This window comes from Mya arenaria, chromosome 5 (assembly GCF_026914265.1).
Source record: "Mya arenaria isolate MELC-2E11 chromosome 5, ASM2691426v1".
Lineage (NCBI taxonomy): Eukaryota > Metazoa > Mollusca > Bivalvia > Myida > Myidae > Mya > Mya arenaria.
In genome coordinates this window covers 78,819,388-78,838,473 of record NC_069126.1, presented here as the reverse complement: position 1 = coordinate 78,838,473, position 19,086 = coordinate 78,819,388, and the positions used below count along the sequence as shown (strand labels likewise).

At 33.7% G+C, this 19,086-nt stretch overlaps 1 protein-coding gene across 4 annotated transcripts; it reads left to right on the top strand.

Annotated features, from left to right (window-relative positions):
• The first annotated feature begins 590 nt into the window (after positions 1-590).
• LOC128233642 (synaptogenesis protein syg-2-like) lies at positions 591-18,726 on the top strand. 4 transcript variants are annotated; one of them, XM_052947417.1, is made up of 10 exons: positions 591-794; positions 4,374-4,643; positions 5,701-5,802; positions 6,017-6,130; positions 10,387-10,719; positions 11,106-11,420; positions 11,694-12,005; positions 13,727-13,993; positions 16,567-16,851; positions 18,055-18,726. In XM_052947417.1, exons 5-10 carry the CDS (start codon positions 10,644-10,646, stop codon positions 18,090-18,092), a joined length of 1,293 nt encoding a protein of 430 aa, XP_052803377.1. In that variant the 5' UTR covers positions 591-794; positions 4,374-4,643; positions 5,701-5,802; positions 6,017-6,130; positions 10,387-10,643; the 3' UTR covers positions 18,093-18,726. The 4 variants fall into 4 exon arrangements, with proteins under 4 accessions (XP_052803377.1, XP_052803376.1, XP_052803378.1 ...); XM_052947416.1 differs by lacking the exons at positions 5,701-5,802; positions 6,017-6,130; XM_052947418.1 differs by lacking the exons at positions 4,374-4,643; positions 5,701-5,802; positions 6,017-6,130.
• The last annotated feature ends 360 nt before the right edge of the window (positions 18,727-19,086 follow it).

Below are 19,086 nucleotides of genomic sequence, written 5' to 3'. Positions count from 1 at the left end.
CAGTTAGTAACGGTTTATGCCACAAAACATTACTTTTCGAACGAAAAAATGATAACTACGATCTGAGTTTTTGTCAGCAATCTTATATCATTGCTTTGCAGATATTCACGCAAAAATTTGCTCTTTCCGAGACAAAAAATCTGTGAGAGTGCAGCTTTAAGGCGCATGCCTACGTCAATGGAATCGCCAAGCTTATTAACTTTAATCCTTTAGAGGAGCTCTGACATACAAATGATCAGCCGGCGCTGCACTTACCCTAAAAACACTAATATAATGCAAATAACACTACAATATCTCTGAAATGAATATAATACTTTACTAATATAGATGGGAGATATTCTTGAGGCCAGGAATCATAATGAATGGATGTCAAATCAGTAGAATATGTCAAACATGTACTTTAAAACTTGTTGCCCTTAGATATGGTTGTTATCAGTGGTTGTCTACCTTTACACAAGTTTAACACATTTAAAGTTAGTATTTTAACGCTAGCGTTACATTGAGGTCATCTCATCTATAAGCCTCGATATAGAGAAATACCCTCCGCTTGGGTGACGCTTTAAATAAACAGCAGAACAAACTTATTTAATCTTCCTGAATGTGCGAATTAGATTTCCTTAATGTACAAGTGTGTTTTAAATCAAATGTTATACTAATAGAAGTGTGTTAGTGTATGCACATGATCTTATGACTTTGTATAGTGCACATAATGATATGTATAACTACACCGAATGAAGGGATTTATTGCAAAATATTGTTTTCGATCCATTCATTGATCTCCATACATGTCTGAGGTAAATAGTGACATTTGAATATTCTCTTTTCGGTTTGAATAATTAAAAATAGCACGTTCACTTTCATGATATTGAGCGTGTAGAATTTGTATTCCAATCTATATCATCACTAAATTAATTTAATAAAAATACCACAATACTAATGTTTACATTGAGAGAGTTCATCATCATAATGTCTTATCTATAATAGACATTTGTTTCTATTCATTGACTATTTACCAACGGAAACCTAGCTATTAGTGCACATCATCGGGTTAGATATGTGATGGACATTGGACTAGATATATCGCACAACTTGAATAACAAGATATATGATATTTTATTTTTTATCAGGATATCTTGACTTTACAAAATTAAATTGATGTTTTGACATTAAAGTACAAGGTTTTACTTTTACTCATGATGTTTTGATTTTATATAATGATTTTTTTAGCTTAACATAATGTGTTTTTTACTCTAAACAGTATCTGGAATCTTTGCAAGCTTATTTTCTTAACGTTTCACACTTCTTCTGCATTGCTCAGAAAATAAATCACCCTGCATTATCTGAATAAAGTAGCTCATTTTCCATTTATCCACAGAGGTAAACGTGATATTTCCTTTCGATTTCTTAAATAATATTCTTTAAGATGTTTAATCCTTCATGTGTTTAAAAATGATTTGACAAAAACATACAACATATTATGATGTCATCTTGCCGTATATTATTTCAATATTCAAAAAAGCAGTATTCGTTAAAAGTATATCGTTTTGATGCAAATATTTTTACTGGATATCATCTAAGTATGCATTCTGCTTTTAGAACACAATCTGTATTTATCGGCAATAAAATGACAGTTTTACATTGAAAATGTGTCAGCCAATGATGCTGTATTTTTTGTCAGCTAGATTAACTGAAGTAAAATCTGAATGACTATGAAGGGCTTGTCCTCTTAATCATTGATATTTTACTTCATGTCTTTTAACTATTACATAAATGGAATTTAAACGCTCGAATACAGCTTTTTGTGTAATTATATTCCACTTGTTAAGTAAATATGTAAGTTAGCACAACATGAGTTGACATTAAATACAAAATTATCATATTTCTTAATCAAATATTAGTAATGCCAGAATGTGCTATGTTTTTATTACCGAATCCATATCAATGGTACAAAAAAAAACAACATTGGGTGGAAATCCAAGTACTTTATAAAGTTGCTGGGACTTTATTGTGTGAAAGGTTAACGTGGTGAAGTTTTACCAAAAGATCAAAAATGATTCCATTATTTAAACAGACAATAGTATTTACTTTTTCGAAACTACACTGTATGTTTATTTGTCGAACACTTAAACATATGGAATAGTTATGACATTGTCAAGTACATAGCTTGTTCAAAAGTAAATTGGAAGCCAATTTTCCTAACAATGATGCCAGGGTTTTAATTTAGTCTTCACATTTTTAATGGTATATTTTTATCATTACCTAAATCTCTTCTAAGTAGCAGATAGGAAACTTGTTCTTTTATTATTTTTAGTTTCGTCTATTTTATATTTCAACTAAAGCTGTTCATTTTATAGTTTAAATGATAATATTACGAAATGCAATCATTTATAATGTTTTTGTTTTTTAATCCGTCCAATTATTCGAAGGAAACCACGATTTAAAAAGTATCCTTTTAAAAAATAATACATTTTCAAACATTATGTTTCATCTTCATTTCTCCCACGTGTAAAAATGCCCTCGTCGAAAATGAACGTTGTCTGATAACTGGTTTAAAATTTACTAAATCCTGCCATAAGTATGCATTTATCACGTATTTGTTCTTTGCCTACACTAAGCAAAAATCGAAATGTTTACCAGATGTTTTGATAAATTAAAAATATCAGCACTAAGCATACACCAAATAATGTGTAATTAATGTAAAATTAATACATCTGCTACATATTCCTAACGGTCTAAATTCAAACTATTAAAAAAGAAGTTAACATTAAAATTAGAAACCCCCAAATCAAAAGTGGCAAAGACCGATGCGAATTTAAACAGAAAACATCAACGATTAAAATGTTTGCTGTTTGCTAAAACATATTAAAAAAAACGGAACATTTTTTTTAAAAATCTCTCCAACCAAATGGATTGCTTTTGAAAATGTTTTTTATAGGAAGTTAACCTATACCTGCCTTATTGAAATATCTAAATGTTTGACACAGATTTGTGCATCAAGCAATTCAAATACCATGGTATATGCATACGGTTACATAAAGATAAAGAAAAAATATTTTAGATGTTTTTCAAAGATAACTATGTCAGTCAAAATATTTTTCTTGTGAAAGTTTAATTGAGCTGACGTTCAATGGTAAATTTATTTCTACCTTTAATCTTTCTTCTATTTCAACAGAAACGTATGTAATTTATAAAGAAAGTAATTTTGAGTCCGTTTTCGCTCAAAACGGAACAGTGTTTTGGCAAACCAAATAATCTATCAAACAGAGATAAACCTCTATTATATAAATAAAGATAATATTTCATATTATATTTTTAATCAACTAATCGGAATTCCTATCTGGTGTCGTAGGTGTCATATCTAGTTAATTGAGTTTAAATTGCGCCAAACAACAGGTTTGGTATGACAAATACATGCCATTTTCGTTTCAACCATCTAGGTTGTTTTGTACATTGCTGTAATATTCAAAGGAAGGTGTCCAATTAGATTATACAGTCGAACCTCGTGATGTCGACTTTTTCGGGACCTAGTGAAAAAAGTCGAGAAACGAAAAGTCGACTCATCCGAATTACAAAAAATATCACCAATCCCAACACGTTTGAGTTGGATTGTACGATGTTTACATCCACAATTGAACGGTCTTGTTTAATATTTTCGTCGTGAAAACAGCAAACTTATTATAGTAAATAAAGTGAAACAAAAGAAGAATTATTTGTGTCATTTTTTTTACGTTTATGGATCACACAAAACATATAAAACCACAATTGCATACATTTGTACATTGTAAGATTTTATACCGGGTCCTTCTCTGAATTGGTCGACTTGACCAGAGCAGTGGAACTAACATTTGACATTTTGTAGTTATTCTTTTTGTTCCCATTCGGGAATTGATGTCTAATCAATAAAATGTTCATTTTTATATACAATACCAAATAGCTTGAGCAATAATGGTCTCTTTAATTAAATACATAAGCAAACAACTTTAATTATTCGCACTTACCAATTACATTTTTGTATCCCCCAATTATGACAGTTTGTTATATTGACACGCACGGTATTTTGCGACATGCCGCAAACCGTCATGAATATTTTCACACCTACGTCTCGAATCTACAGTTCGACATAAAGAACAAAGGAAATGTGTGAAATTCGACCACTGGGACTGAAAAACGAGGTCGACATAGCGAAAAAGTCGAGATAAAAAAATCGACACAAACAGATTTATTTTATATAGAATAAGAAGGAATTGATTCGGGACCGGAAAAAAAGTCGACATAACCGGAAAGTCGACTTATCCGACGTCGACATAGCGAGGTTCGACTGTATTGTTTATATAGGCAAATAATGAGTCATGTTATCATTTAATCACTTTCAGGAATGATGGCAACTACATTGTTTGCCATTGTAAATACAACGGTAACGTTATTGTGCCAGACTGAGATACACAAGCCACATTAGAGGGGACCACCCCTCGATGACAATGGACTTCCTACTGTGTACAACTACGAGGGATCTGATATTAGAGCAGACTTCCCAAAGTTACATTTTGCCAGTAATAACAGGGACCTTGTTATAACTGGTGTTCAAGTTATCGATAGCGGAACGTATACGTGTTTGAATACAGGACAAAACCTTATTGTCCGTGGTATGCGATTTTATTTTCCATTGCTTCTTTGCATATATCATAGCAGGTATAATTTAAACCTGGTAAACACAGTTTAACATATTCAATTACAAGTTCGCTCGTGCATATAGCGTAAGGTGTATTTATACAGCAAACATACATTTACCATAGTGATTACTTATGTTGTCTCATCAATCTATAAGCGTATGTACAAGGCGTCAGCATCTACAAATAACCGATCAAGCAAATGTTTTAAATACGTCCTATTTCCTATTTACATATCTAGATAGCCGCATTCGATTTCTAAGTATATCATTAACCTGTTCCATTGCTCCGTAGTGAGAATTATAGTAGGTATGTTTAGAAATGGTTTACAATAGTATGACATACTCAAGGGAAAGGCTAGTTAAATTATATAACCAAGATTGTATTTTCACAGCGAACATATGATGCAGTTGTTCAAGTATTAAGAAAATTTATGTATTAACATGAATCTTGAAAATAATTACTCATTTTTTTAAAAGATAGGGTACATCATCAGCTTCACCGATCAAAGGAATTGCTTAAAGTGCTAACTGTTACTTATCAACATAAACGGCCGCTTTCATTTTCTAAGCATTTTTCAAAACACTGAGGTGTTTGCTTCATTTACACAACTGGATAAAACGTCACCGAAAACGTTACTGTCATGAGATATTTTATGTTTTGGTGAAATAATGTATTATACATAAAAACGTCTACATGGCCTTTTGTTTTGTTTGATACTTGTTGTGGCATACTAATGTTTGTTTGGTCATGATCATCTTGCGTTAAAACATGATCTAAGCTACATTTAAGCCGGAATAGTTGATTAACTGTGCTTAATAGATGAGAGCATTGATTACTTGAAAACCTTGACGATGCCATAGCCATTGAAGAACAATAGTAGATCATTCTTCATTGGTTTTGCTTATACGCAACTTTTAATAATTTCTGGTCAGTATTTCGCCTCTTATCTGTTAATGCATTTTTGAGTGTTGTTAGGGTGTCCTCTTGTTAAATTGGTGCATCAATATCCCTCTTATTCGACTGTCCATAGGCGATATAACGGAGGACTTTGGAATCCACTCTTTGGTTATAATAAACTTCACATACCAATCGGCCGGTTGCATTTCGCTATGCTGCAGGACGAGGAATCCGGGTAAATCAACTTCAACTGAAATGTATTTAGTAAACAAACCTTGCACATCTTTTTCTATAAACATGTTTAGAGACTTTTCAAAAGACCATTGAGAGTTTTATCTCCTGGACCTAGTTATAATTTAAATATATTTTATCACACACCGATGTCATGATATCGATTGAACTTTAATGTTTTCATCGGTGTTCTCAAACATAATACTCTCTTCTTTCAGTATAACTTTCGCCGAGACCATTGACTGGTCAAAGGATATATAGAGGTTCCATTTATCGTTACACAGTCGCATAGAGAGCTTTCAAGACATTTGTCGCGGTTAATGATTTGCCTGGTATAGAGCTGATGAACACTTCGCTTTATGTTTGGCTTTCAATATTTTCAAAATAATTCGATATGCTATTCTGATGGACACACACACACACACATCTATGTTGCGATCTCAAGTTTGATTGGTAAATTTGTCTTAAAAACAAAGGTCTCAATCACTGCAGAAGTCGACATTGTTCAGCCTTTTGTTAATCAAATATTGTCCCCACAGAAATAGAATATCCTTGCTCCACAAACACCTCTGATTCAGCCCTTCAAAAGCAAAAAAAGCAATTCCATGTACAAAATCTGCTTGGAAAGCAAAAGTTCAAGTAATTCGATATTGCTCGGGGAAACGGATGTATTAAACTTTTTAAATAAAGGAAAAGCTCTCGTAGTGTTGAATGCCGGAAATCGCTAAAAATAATTTTATTTCAATTCATATTCGTCACCTCAAATATAATTATAGAACCCTTAATTTTACCACTTTTACCAAAAAGTCATTTTGGGATATTCAAGTTAGGACATTCAAATGGAATAACTGATCGTTAAATATAGATAATCATGCATTAAAGAATCTGTTAGATTTAACTTAAAATAGGTTATATACTCATGAAATTCTAGCTATGCTCCTCACGTCCTTTATTTTGGTTTATCAATGTTTATAATGTTGAATATGATAGAGCTCCGAATAACTTTTCATTTTAACTTTGATGTGTTAGTTTTCTAACCCATTATTCAAAATATATTTTGCCTAGTAAGAATAACCAATCGTCTTAGTATAAACACAAGAAAATAGTAATTATTGTTACTCTCGGCAGGTCTCTCACAATTAAGAGATTCCCATGACCTATTTTTCTTTTTAATTCAATATGAATTCCTACGATTGAGTAAAACGAATAAGTAAGAACTATTTTCTCTTGTTTATAATGAAATAACCGCCAGACAGCGATTTATAAGCACCAATTATTCGTGCGCATATTAATGTAAAGGCATTCGCTTTGGGGAACCGATCAGTTTACATCGATTCAAACGATTGTTAAATTTGAAAATACAACTTTTATAGTGAAAATGTTCTATTACTATGTAGTTTCATCATATGAACGATAAATTTGTTTTCATTTGTCTTCAAAGAACATAAACATGTAATATACATTTGTATAAATTTATGCAAAAAGCTACAGAAACAAGCTCAGTAGCAAAAAGTTTAAACATAAACCCGGTTAAGTGGCACTGGGTAAACGCCAAAGACATAAAACATAAAATCACAAACAAGAAACATAGAAAAACAGCACAAAACTCCAAAAACAGCACAGTGCATACATACTATATATATAAAAAATGAGGTATGTTTACCAAGAATTGTTAGGTAAAATGTAAATTTACTGGGGGTTCAAACCAGTTTATGTGCACACACCTCACTCTTATCCCAACAATCCTTCCTTAGTAAAGATAAAACGCAAAAGGTAAATCTTATCAAAGTATGCATTAACTTACTTATCAATAAAACAAGTAATAATAAACGTATAGTTAAACACCAAGTACTTCTTTGATTAGAGATCCCAACTTTATCTGCAGACGGAGGGTTACAATTCAGAGCACCTAATGCAAACACTTTTCAAACTTGATAAAGTACGTATACATAAATCATAAAAATGATATATTTTCTATACATTTTTGTTAAAGAGCTTATGGGTGATAAGGCTCTACATCTATTTGTACGAGACAAATCCTGTAAATCTGGGTGACAAACGGGCAGAGATTTCTGACTTTTCCCTAAAAGGGGGATTTTATCTCTAATTTTCCTTGGCCAGTCGACCACGTCTGTGATATCCATTTTCGTCAGGCATGTTGTTACCAAAACATACTTTGTTCATGTTGCTAGTTCATGTTGTATGTGTAAATCGGATTCCCAAGTGCTTCACTGAGACTTCCAAAATAATACCATAGGAAAATATTGATTTTGTTGTTTTCTATAGGAGGTTGTAGAAAGGTATTCAGGGAAAATCGTTTCGATAACATTCTTTGTGTCAATGATTAGCATTATGGGGTAGAGTTTTTTGTGTTAACATAATAATTTGAAGCATGAATGTTTTTTGATCAGGTGTTTTTCTTATCATTTGTGCGAAGATTGTTCTTTGATGTAAGACTCCTTTAACATTATTTGTGATCCCATTAACATCCTAGTCTCGTCAAAACTACTCATTGATTAAAGGACAAACTCTACAAAAAACAATGTTACAAACGTAAAATATTTCACACAACTAATATATGCAATATTATGAAATGACTATTTTAAGACACACACTCCTAAAATATTGCTGAAATAATAGTAAAGGATGCCACTTCAGTGTTGTGAGCGTTAAAGTTGAAACCTAAAACTTACACGCAAAATTGTTCATAAGTGATGCCCAACTTATGAATGCAAATAAACTCAACCTCACGACCGAATTGAATTTGACCAGGAAACACAACTAATTAATTTAAATTAAAATACAATTGATATAACTAGGAATATCCTTTTAATAAAATAGTAAAAAATACACATTGAATTATGTGTGTTCAAACCAGAAAAGGAAACGATACCTCCACATAAGTATGTGATATTCATTGCAAATCTGTGGTGGGCATGATCTACTGCTGCGTATTAAGAAATATAACTTAATGGGCAATATAGCTCATGCGTATGCACATTAACACCTTAAATGAAGTCAAAGTGTGATACTAGTGTTGAATTAAACAAATATGACCTTCATCATCAGTTATGTATTGCCGTTATCCCAACTGGGTCAACGAGACTTAATAAGACACAAAAAAACTTGAAACAGCTAAATGATTTCTTTTCTCTTAACGTGATATCCAGTTGTTTTCTAGATGTAAATCTTCTTTTTCTGGTAAAAATATTGTTCTGGGTAAGATATTTCCGAAGGTACGGGATTGTGTTTATCTTCTCGTTATTTTTTGTAAAATTGGATAAGGTGCAAAAAGTTATAATTTATGTAAAAGTTCAATGTGTCTGCGTTGACATTAACGTCTAAGAGTTGCTGGCAGGTGGAAGCTCATCAGATTGTAAGCAAATGTGTGTTCACCAAATCTGTAATGAGCTTCTATGAAATTCTAGCCCAGCATTGAATGTGATAGCGGCCTAGATAGGCTTAGAATGAAATTATCCAAGCAATGGAAATGACCATATGCATAAGACACCAAAACATTTCAAAACTTTTCAGAAATTAAAACTTTTATTTTCAGTAGTACTTGTGTGAGTAATATTATAAAACGGCATACTTTCCTAATTAATTGAAGAAAAAATTCGCCTAATAAAAACTATTCCTCCTAAGCATTGAAATCATTTTATCATACTAGCTTTGTTTAAAATATCTATACGTCAAAGTGATTTTGTTCACACAAGTAACTGGATTAGGTTATTTATATAAATAAATATCAAAGATAATGTTTAATAATATGTAAAGGTCAAATTATTCATTATTTATCTGCATTACAACAAATGACAAACATAAACAAAGACCACAAATAATAAATTAACAGGGGATTTCATTTCCTGCAAAAAAGGGAAAAAATATTTTTCCAGCGAAGAAACTCCACCAAAAACAACTTAAACTTACAGGGAATACTATTTCGAAAATAGCACCACTAAGAAACAAAAGCAATGATTAAAAGTATTAACTTCTTTATTTCACAAAAGAAAAGACCTTACAAAAGTGAATTGGGTCAGTTATATTAACAGACTGATTCATTTGGAACATTATAATAGAATAAAATATCAACTAGAAAATGAAACTAGATTAATAATGTTAAATTCTAACGAATGGCATAAGTTACATTAACATTAAGTCTTGATAATGTAATTTTCCTACTGCATCATACATACAACAACATATAAGTTGCAATTTAGAGTTTAATACTGAAACCGAAATTAAATTTTGATTTTTAAATGATGAAAATATAAAAAGGAAAAAACCCTGTACAAATCGACAACAAAAGAGTATAGCTGAATACGTTAATACACATTACTTGATATTAAAAAAAAAATAGTATATTACCCATACTAAAGGAACATGAATGTCCGATCAAATATGTAGTTTTCATTAGGACGAGGCCAATATTTACGTACAAAATACAATACAACATTCATTATTAAATGCTTTTAAGTTAAAAAACTCATCTATTATACTAGTAGTACATTACAGATATTACAGTCATTGTAAAAGTGATAATTAAATTAAACAGATATCAAGATATATTTGAAATCATATATTTCAGTTCCACCAGCTCTTCCGAATGTATACAATTCGACCAGCGTCTCCCAGGGCGAGCTTACAGTAAGTGGAACAGAAGGCACACAACTAACGCTAACTTGCCTGTCTGCAGGCGGCCACCCACAGCAGACGGTTAACTGGTACCGTGGAAGTGTCACTTCCACACCCCTGCAAGCAGGTCCTCCCAACGTGGTGTCCGGAGATCTCTTCAATGTCACGAGGTCCTGTTCGTTCACACCTACCAGCTCTGATGATGGTGTGATGTATATTTGTCAGTCATCATACAGCGGGGAGCCACATCTCTTTAGAATTACTGAAGTGAAACTGTTTCTTAAACGTAAGTTTATTTAAAAACATATTGCTAAACCTTAAAAAATGAGTAACCCCTCCATAAACGTAACTTCGCGTTCTTTCTTTTTGGCTTATCTATGATATGTCAGCTGTCCATGCAAATCAGATGCAGTTATAATTTGAATAACATTATCACAAGGTCGATTATTAAAATTTGAAAATTTTCAGGGTTTACAATGTCCGATGTAAGCGAAAAGCTAGGTAGTCGGTACTTGTACATTCTAATTTAAACAAAGCACATATTTTAGTCTCAGCTAAGCCGTATATACTATTGGTAAATGTTTTTGGTTTTCCTCAGCCCGTCGAACATGTTCCGGTTGTAGATCTATACTGCACTCTACACGCTATAGTTTGTCTGTGCATATACTTCAGTCCAACCCATTACCCCGCTTGTGACCGTTTCGGAAACTGTTGTGGAAAGCTCCAGCTCCATACAAATTGCCCAATGTATTTCTTCTGGTTTTCGGCCTAAGACAGTGATTCTCAGCTGGAGTCTAGGTGGAGAGACGGCAACATCAGTCAGCAAACCGACAGTAGTGGAGAACACAACATCCAATACTTTCTCCGTGTCCGAAACCTACACACAGGTAGTAGATAGGGCGGACAATAGGAAAACACTAACTTGCTCAATAAACCACGAGACACTGTCCTCACCGCGTACGGCTTCTGTCACACTCAATGTCCAATGTAAGATATACGATAAGCTTGTTATTGGCAAAGTAATTTATAACATACATAGACTAGACATTCTTGCGAAGGTCACACTTCGTTTTTTTTTTGCAAATATTAAGCAAACACTTATTTGGCTTATTTGTTTAACTACATGATGTAAGTCCGCCTTGCATCACAAAATATTGCTACGAATTACTAAGCTTGAATCAAAACATTGCAGTGGAAACTGGCGTTAAAATATGACTTTTATGAAAAGCTTCAATTTTATGTATCAGCTTGCGTCTTCAGTTCCTCCATCGACAGCTACGCTAACAGGATATTTTACAGCCGTGGCTGATGGCTCAAGTAAAACTTTTACTTGCGAATCTGGTACCTCAAATCCTTTTGCTGCCATTACATGGCTCCATTACAATGTCATTGTTACTGCTGGAACGGGAACACCAACGAACATATTTGGAAGTTACTACGGTCATGTGACGACACAGACGCTGACAATTACGCCGACCAGAGACGACGATGCTGACGTGTATTCATGCAGTGCAAGAAACGCTGTAAGCAGTACACCAGCAAACAGTCAGCAAAAATCTTTAAATCTTGCATGTGAGTGTACTCGTTCATTACTAAAATGTATAAGTCTCGAGAAATGCTATGCAATTGTTTTTCTTTCATGCTTTTCGATAAAATATGGGGTTTTATCAGTGAAATAACAACAGTAAAAATATCAGTGCAAAATAAGGAGTGAAAACATTTAGAACTACTTTTAAATCCTTTGTAGTTACTACCCCTTGATCAAAACAGAACATTTCACTTTGAACCAGAAAATGTTGGCAAATTTAAAGAAATGTTTTATAAATTTAAATAAATATATATTTGGAAATTAACAATTTACCGTTTATTACCGATTATCCCGTTTTTCGAACGTTTTCTTGATCATGATGCTGAATGTTCGAACATTTGCTTTCATACCAAACAAATTACAGACGAAAACAACTGATCGAACATAAACATAAAAGGAATGTTATATCATCGTCCAAATGTATTTTGAACTGTTTGTCGTTGTAATACGTAACACGAGCTTCCTTGAAAATTCAAACGACAATTAACAGATAATCTGATATTGTTTACCCCACCCACGCCTCAAAATATGGCAACAAACTAGCGTGGTCCTCATCATTATCTTGAAAACGACTTGTCTTCAAGCAAAACAGACTGATCTCTGACAGTATGATGACTGAATATCCATGTTTCATAAAACACACTCTAAATCTAAGAAAAATGTTTAAAATCCAATAATTATCCGCATTTGTTTGCTAACACATTTGACCATTTGGTTATGTATTCATGCCCCGCTTAAAATAAAAGTGTTTTCGTTATTTTTTGGAACATATGTGCACTTATAAAACTTCATTGATTAATGTTCATAAAAGCTTTGCACTAAAAAACGAGCGAATAATAAACTATAAGAATAAAAAGCAGTGAACTTTTTCTCAACAAACCGGAAATATAAATATTGACAGCTATAATTTTGCGTGAGGGGCGCCCCACGGGTAGCGGCGTAAATAACACCCTTTTCAAAAAAAGGGGTAATTAAGAAATAAATTATAAAACTAATAAAACTCCGAAAATAACTATAAAAGAAACAGAAAATTTGTTTATTTCAGTGTAAGCTTCCCCAATCGAAATAAACAAATATCCTCTATTTATATATAAGTTATAAAATGAACCTTTCAGTAGCTTTCAGTTACTCATCAATCGATGTTTAAATGGAAGCTTATTTTTTGCTCAGCCAAGAGCATATCATGTCAGTTTATGGTCAGTTATAAAGCTGTGTATCGAGTAATAGTCGGTTATTCAGTAAATTATTGTGTTTTTTGTTCTGCATATGCATACTAGACACCGTACTTCTAACCAGATAAATGAATGACACGTCTGCAGCTGCAAATTTCCGGTTTGAATAGTTTCCAATATCAAATTTATCCGTCACAAGCAAAATATACACTATATTATTGATGTTATTTTGACGAAAAGGTACAACACATGCATCAGACATTTCACCTATATTTATTTTCAACCGGTCATAGCTAAGCAAAAAATAAGAACCGATTGGTTTATAATGAAACGAATACAGTATTCCACGATTTAATACTTGTATGTACTTGACATGGCATTTGAACCTTTAAACACATTAAAATATACAATTTTTAGAATTCCGAAATACATAAAATAAAAAGTTGTGTGGCACTGCAATAGATTAGTGTAAAAATGATTTGAAGGTTTTGTTTCTCGGCAGCTTTACGGTTTTGCAATGTGCAATATTGCAGATGCCCCTGTAGTGAAGATCTTACCAAGAACTGTGACTGAAACTCAGCCAGGACTTCTGCAATGTGTTGTATCAAGCAAACCATCTGCTACAATAACATGGTATCAAATAAATGACGGACGGACGTTTCTTCTGGAGGGGACTGGTAACAAAAGTCTGGATTATGGCATTAGAGCCGTCAGCAGAGATGATGCCGGGACGTATATGTGTAACGCCAATAACGGAATAGGAGGGGATAATTTCAATAGCGTCCAGCTAGTTGTCCAATGTAAGTACTGTCTTGTAAACATTTATATACGTTACCAATGCGTACAAATGACCCGCCAATACCAGGATCGGGGGAAGAGGTCCATTACCGTCCTGCCTTTGGTCGAGTGTAAGCATTGAATAATCATGAGCTATATATGATCGTGGGACGTACACATGTATCACCAAAACTGTATAAGATGGGATAATACCAGTTATGTCCATTCAGGTGTGCAACGTATGTACTGTATTGTCATTGACTATAGACAATATCAAAGTGTACAAGTGTAACGAAAATTGCAGTAGCCCAACTAGTTGTCAGATTCTAGTGCTGCCTTGTCAAAACATATGTCTACATATAACAACAGTACTTACAACTGTAAAGCAAATAACGTGACATAAGAGTATAACCCCAGAACAGAACTGCCAAGCTGGTAGCTCAGTGATAGTACTATCTTGTCGCTATCTACACATGAAACCGGTACGTACACTCACAAAACATCTAGAACGGTCAAGGCAGGTGTTCAATTAAAGCTCTTTCTTGTTGTTATCTGTAGACAATACCAATATATGCAAGCAGACCGCAACACTAGGAATATGGGGTGATAAATGTAGCACTGTCCCGCCAGTTGTGGAGTGCGACTACTGGCTTGAAAGTACCTATGGATGAAACCAAAACGTTAAAGAGTTCCGCTATAAACGGAGTAGAAGAGTACAATATGAGTAGAGCTAGATGTAAAGCTTAAGTACTGTCGTGTCAATATCTATAGATGATAGAAATGTAATACAAAAACGAAAAGAACGGTGTATAATTGGAATACTTACACAAAAAGCCTGTAAGGGAAAAAAGGGGACATTGTTCAATGATGAAGGTCTAAGCATCTCTCAGTCGCCAGGTTTATTATTAGGACAGGACAAAACACCAACCACATACTTTGCGTTGCTATTTGCAACCGACAATGAATAGTAAAACCATTCGGAACTCCTCGGCCATTTTTTTCAAAAACAACCTCGGATGTATTTGGACGGTTTACATACTCATAAAGTGGTACGTTTAAGTCCATTGCAAGTAGATCGCGTAGTAATTTTATTTAGCAGTTAAACTTTGTGACTTTACCTTTGGGATTCTTAATTATGTTTGCAATAATATAATTTAATGAAAATCAATTAAAACTTAGATCAATAAATACAACTCTAAAACACTACATTTAATTAATGATATAATTCAAAATTTTACGAACTACTTCAACTGATGTCCCTGCATACATCCGAGGTTGTTTTCGATAAAATGGCCGAGGAGCTCCGAATGAGTAAATACATCTCGGAAGAAAGGTCATTCAGAGATTCGAATTCATGCAGTTGTTTTAATTGAAATACATCATAGATTGTTATGTTGTGTAATGAGTAGCTCTTCGAATGCCCTCTTGCCCCGTTGGGCCTTTTAATGTTGGTTGTTTTTGTCGAATGGTCATGTAATTACAAAAGTTACGCACACATTTTAATGCGTTGGACTAAACACTATGAACAAATGTAACTTGGAGTAGTTACTTCCGGATTGGTGTAATTTGCCCTCTTTCTACTGCTACAAACATCCCAACTCAACCCAAGATAAGTTGAGTTGAGTTGAGTTGAGATGTTTGTAGCAGTAGATAGAGGGCAAATTACACCAATCCGGAAGTGACCTTTCAAGGTTACATTTGTTGATGTTTTCTATTATTTATTATTATTATTATCTATTTAACGAGATTCAGCAAAAGGCTGTTGCGTGATTGGTTGACTGAAATCATCACGTGATGCTACCAATATATTCAATAAAGGTTAAATTATCCGTCAGCTTATGTTCTAGTCCTTGTGGGCGAGTGGATATGGTGTCGCTTCTTCTTGACTGTACCGGACAGGGTTCGCTCCATGTATAAAACCGACGCCCTAATCACTTGGCCGCAATGACATGCCAACATAAATGGATATTTTGACCTTACCACAATACATTGATAACATCACGTGATAATGTCGCTCAACCAATCACAAAACATCGAAATTGCTGAAAGCCGTTAGTAACGCTACTGAAAATAGTGGTGTCATCAACAAGGATATTTAAGTACTGCTTCGTAAATATTTTTGGAGAGAGACGATTAACGAACTTACCACTTTACCTCCAATAAGATGAACGTAATATTAGGGGATCAAGTATTTTCTAGCTTGTTATCAAGTCAACAATTAAACAGACACAGTCCTCAATCTTGCCTATGTAAGTCACTTATCGGGGAAAGAGAAGACGACATCAATGTAAACGGATACTTAATAAATGAATACGCAATGACTCATCAATAGTACAAAAGTTCATATTTTGATAAGTTAACATCACGCCATCTTTTGAATTTGTATAACTAATTACGTTGTGTTGAAAGTGCATATCTAAGTTGTTTCAGACGAGCTCGATGTGACAGTCATCCCGAAAAAGGCTACGGGAAACTCAGTATCAGAGCAATAGCAATATTGAAAAAAATGATATATTAAATATGTTCCATATAAACATGACGTATGAAGTCCGGTGCACTATACACAGCTCTTAACATATCTTATTGAATTTTGCAGTCAAACCCGACGTAACAGTCTTTGCACATAACGCCACAGAGAAATTATCTACAACACTCCGGTGTGGTCCACTTGGTGTGCCTGACTCTTACACCTATGTCTCCTGGGATCACACGTGGCCGGGATCAAGTGATGTTCTCAGGTCATTTCCAGGATCCCCAGTTCTGTTATTAAGTGACCTAAGGTACGAGCACTCCGGGATATATACATGCAGGGTGGACAACGGTATAGACTTTAGCAGAAACCCCGATGCTGGACGGGGACAAGTATTTTTTGTCGTAAAATGTAAGTACACAATCCAATTTTCTCGTATACTGTATAATATGATCGGGCTCTCGGAAGGCTGTTATACACTTGAATTGTGTATAGTATTGTGCACATTGTAGCATGCTCAAATGTGCACGTTTGCATATGTATCAGCGGTCATGCCAACATATGTGATTTATTTATATGTTCAACATAGAGCGTGTGTGACTGTATGAAAAAAAAACATTTTCATGACACTAACGAGGAACACGACACAAGGGATCAGAACGCTCCTGTAATGTTATCTAATCAGTAAATCGTGGATTATAGTGTGAGCTTGTCTGATTAAAAATATGTCTTTGACGTTTTGAATTTAAAACAAAAACAAAGAAAACACATAATTGTGTTCCTTAAAAACATGCACTTTTAGAGGCGAGAAAAAGTTAACAGCACAATATCGAGATGTTAATTTGTTGGTTACACTAACATGGATACCATATATTTGAATAGAAATAAAACTAAAATATAATTATTTATCGTACTTAACATAAACATTTATTTTGCTGCTCGGCAAATATGTTTCAACTATAATAACTCGAATGGATATCATAGGAAGATTCACCGAAACTCTTCCTTAAATTTTTTGAAATAATTGACACTGGAAAAATAAACACGCTTTAATTATTTTAGAATTGCATGCCTCAGCATTGTGTACATCAAGCTCACAAGAATATATAGTATAAAAAAACAAATGTCGTTATTTAACCTGCACTAGACTAGGATTGATTGCATGTATTAGGTTTATGACCCAAAGCCATTACGTCAAAAGAAAATATTTCAACAACCTTGTTAGTATGCTGTATCCACACTATATATGTAGTAAATAATGATTAATAATGAGGTTAATCCATATCTATTACATAGTTGTCAAGGATGGGTCGCATCTTTTCTCAAATTGGGTTGCCTGTTTATTTTCAAATGAATTAAAGTACGTTTTTAAGTGAACACTTCTGTGCATTTTTGTAAATTTGTTTCTCCAGATGTTATTACATTGTTTTTCTGCGGAAGTTCCCTGTGCATGCTATAAAAGAACTGTATGAATTTCTTAATTTATGGTTTTACATATGCCAGCATTAATGTGTTTAATGAATATATTGTTCTTCTTTAAAATATGACGTTTCTATTCAAATTGGAGTATTAGGTTCTGATATATCACCCTATAACTTGTAATGCTCTTTACAGCTCGTCCTTTTATTGCAACAACTCACCAGACTGTTTAAAAGGCAGCGCAGCTTGGTAAAGTGGCGACCATGCAGGTGGAATTTGTTTCAAACACTATTGGGACAAGAGTCAGTGTTGAAAAAAAGGGAAATGACACAGTGGCTCCATCTATTCTGTTCAACACGACGATGATGTCGACAAATACATTCGTAATAGTGTTTAACAAAACATTGCCTACTGAAGGATTTCTTTGCAAGATAAATATAACGGTTTTAAATCAAGACGACTTCGGATTGTATGACATCGTGATTGAAAATGATGTAGGGATAGAGAGGAGAGCCGTTAATCTGGTTCCGAAAGTTGAGTATTTTAAGTAACGTCGTAGACGTTAGATAGTAGGAAAGTGGGATAGCTATAACATCACACTAAGTTGTTTGATCCCGTTCGCTTAAGTAAATTCCTATATGATAGTCCATAAGCGGACTCAGGGCTGGGTTAAGGCAAACACTAAAATTTAAAACATTGTTTAAGTTCAATATGCAGCAATCTTGAAACTGTACACATGCATCCTTTAATACATATTTGAGTGTCTTTGGAATTAATGTTTAATATCATTTATTAAAAAAGAAATAATATTAGGTCAGAAAAAAATTCTATGTAAGTTAATATCACGGATGATGCGTGCTAACGCAGTTTTCTTCTGCTTCGTCTCTGTTTCACCATTAAAGCCATTAGATGTATGCAAGAGCAATGCTTCCCCTTCCGGCTCAATTTGTATGGTACTAATATCCCAATGAATGCAAATATATGTTTGTATTGGAAAAACATCTTCAGATTCATTGTCATTTGGTTCATGAAACGTACTATGCTAAAATGTTTGCCCGTCATGTGCTCTATTTTTCTAAACATAATGCATAAAATTGGATTAAATTTTATAATAAAGATATCTGTATTCTGCGCAGGTCATGGGTCGCGTATTGCTCATCAGGATCAAATAGTCTTATAAGTACACATCCTTCTTTTATAAGAAATGGAAGATGGTTAATGGACACT

Bases quoted from the DNA above. Each gene is read 5' to 3' on its own strand.
- LOC128233642 (XM_052947418.1), top strand. From the start codon at position 10,644: ATGTATATTTGTCAGTCATCATACAGCGGGGAGCCACATCTCTTTAGA. The intron at 12,006-13,726 runs GTGAGTGTACTC...GCAATATTGCAG, and splicing joins AAAATCTTTAAATCTTGCAT to ATGCCCCTGTAGTGAAGATC. The intron at 13,994-16,566 runs GTAAGTACTGTC...TGAATTTTGCAG, and splicing joins CGTCCAGCTAGTTGTCCAAT to TCAAACCCGACGTAACAGTC.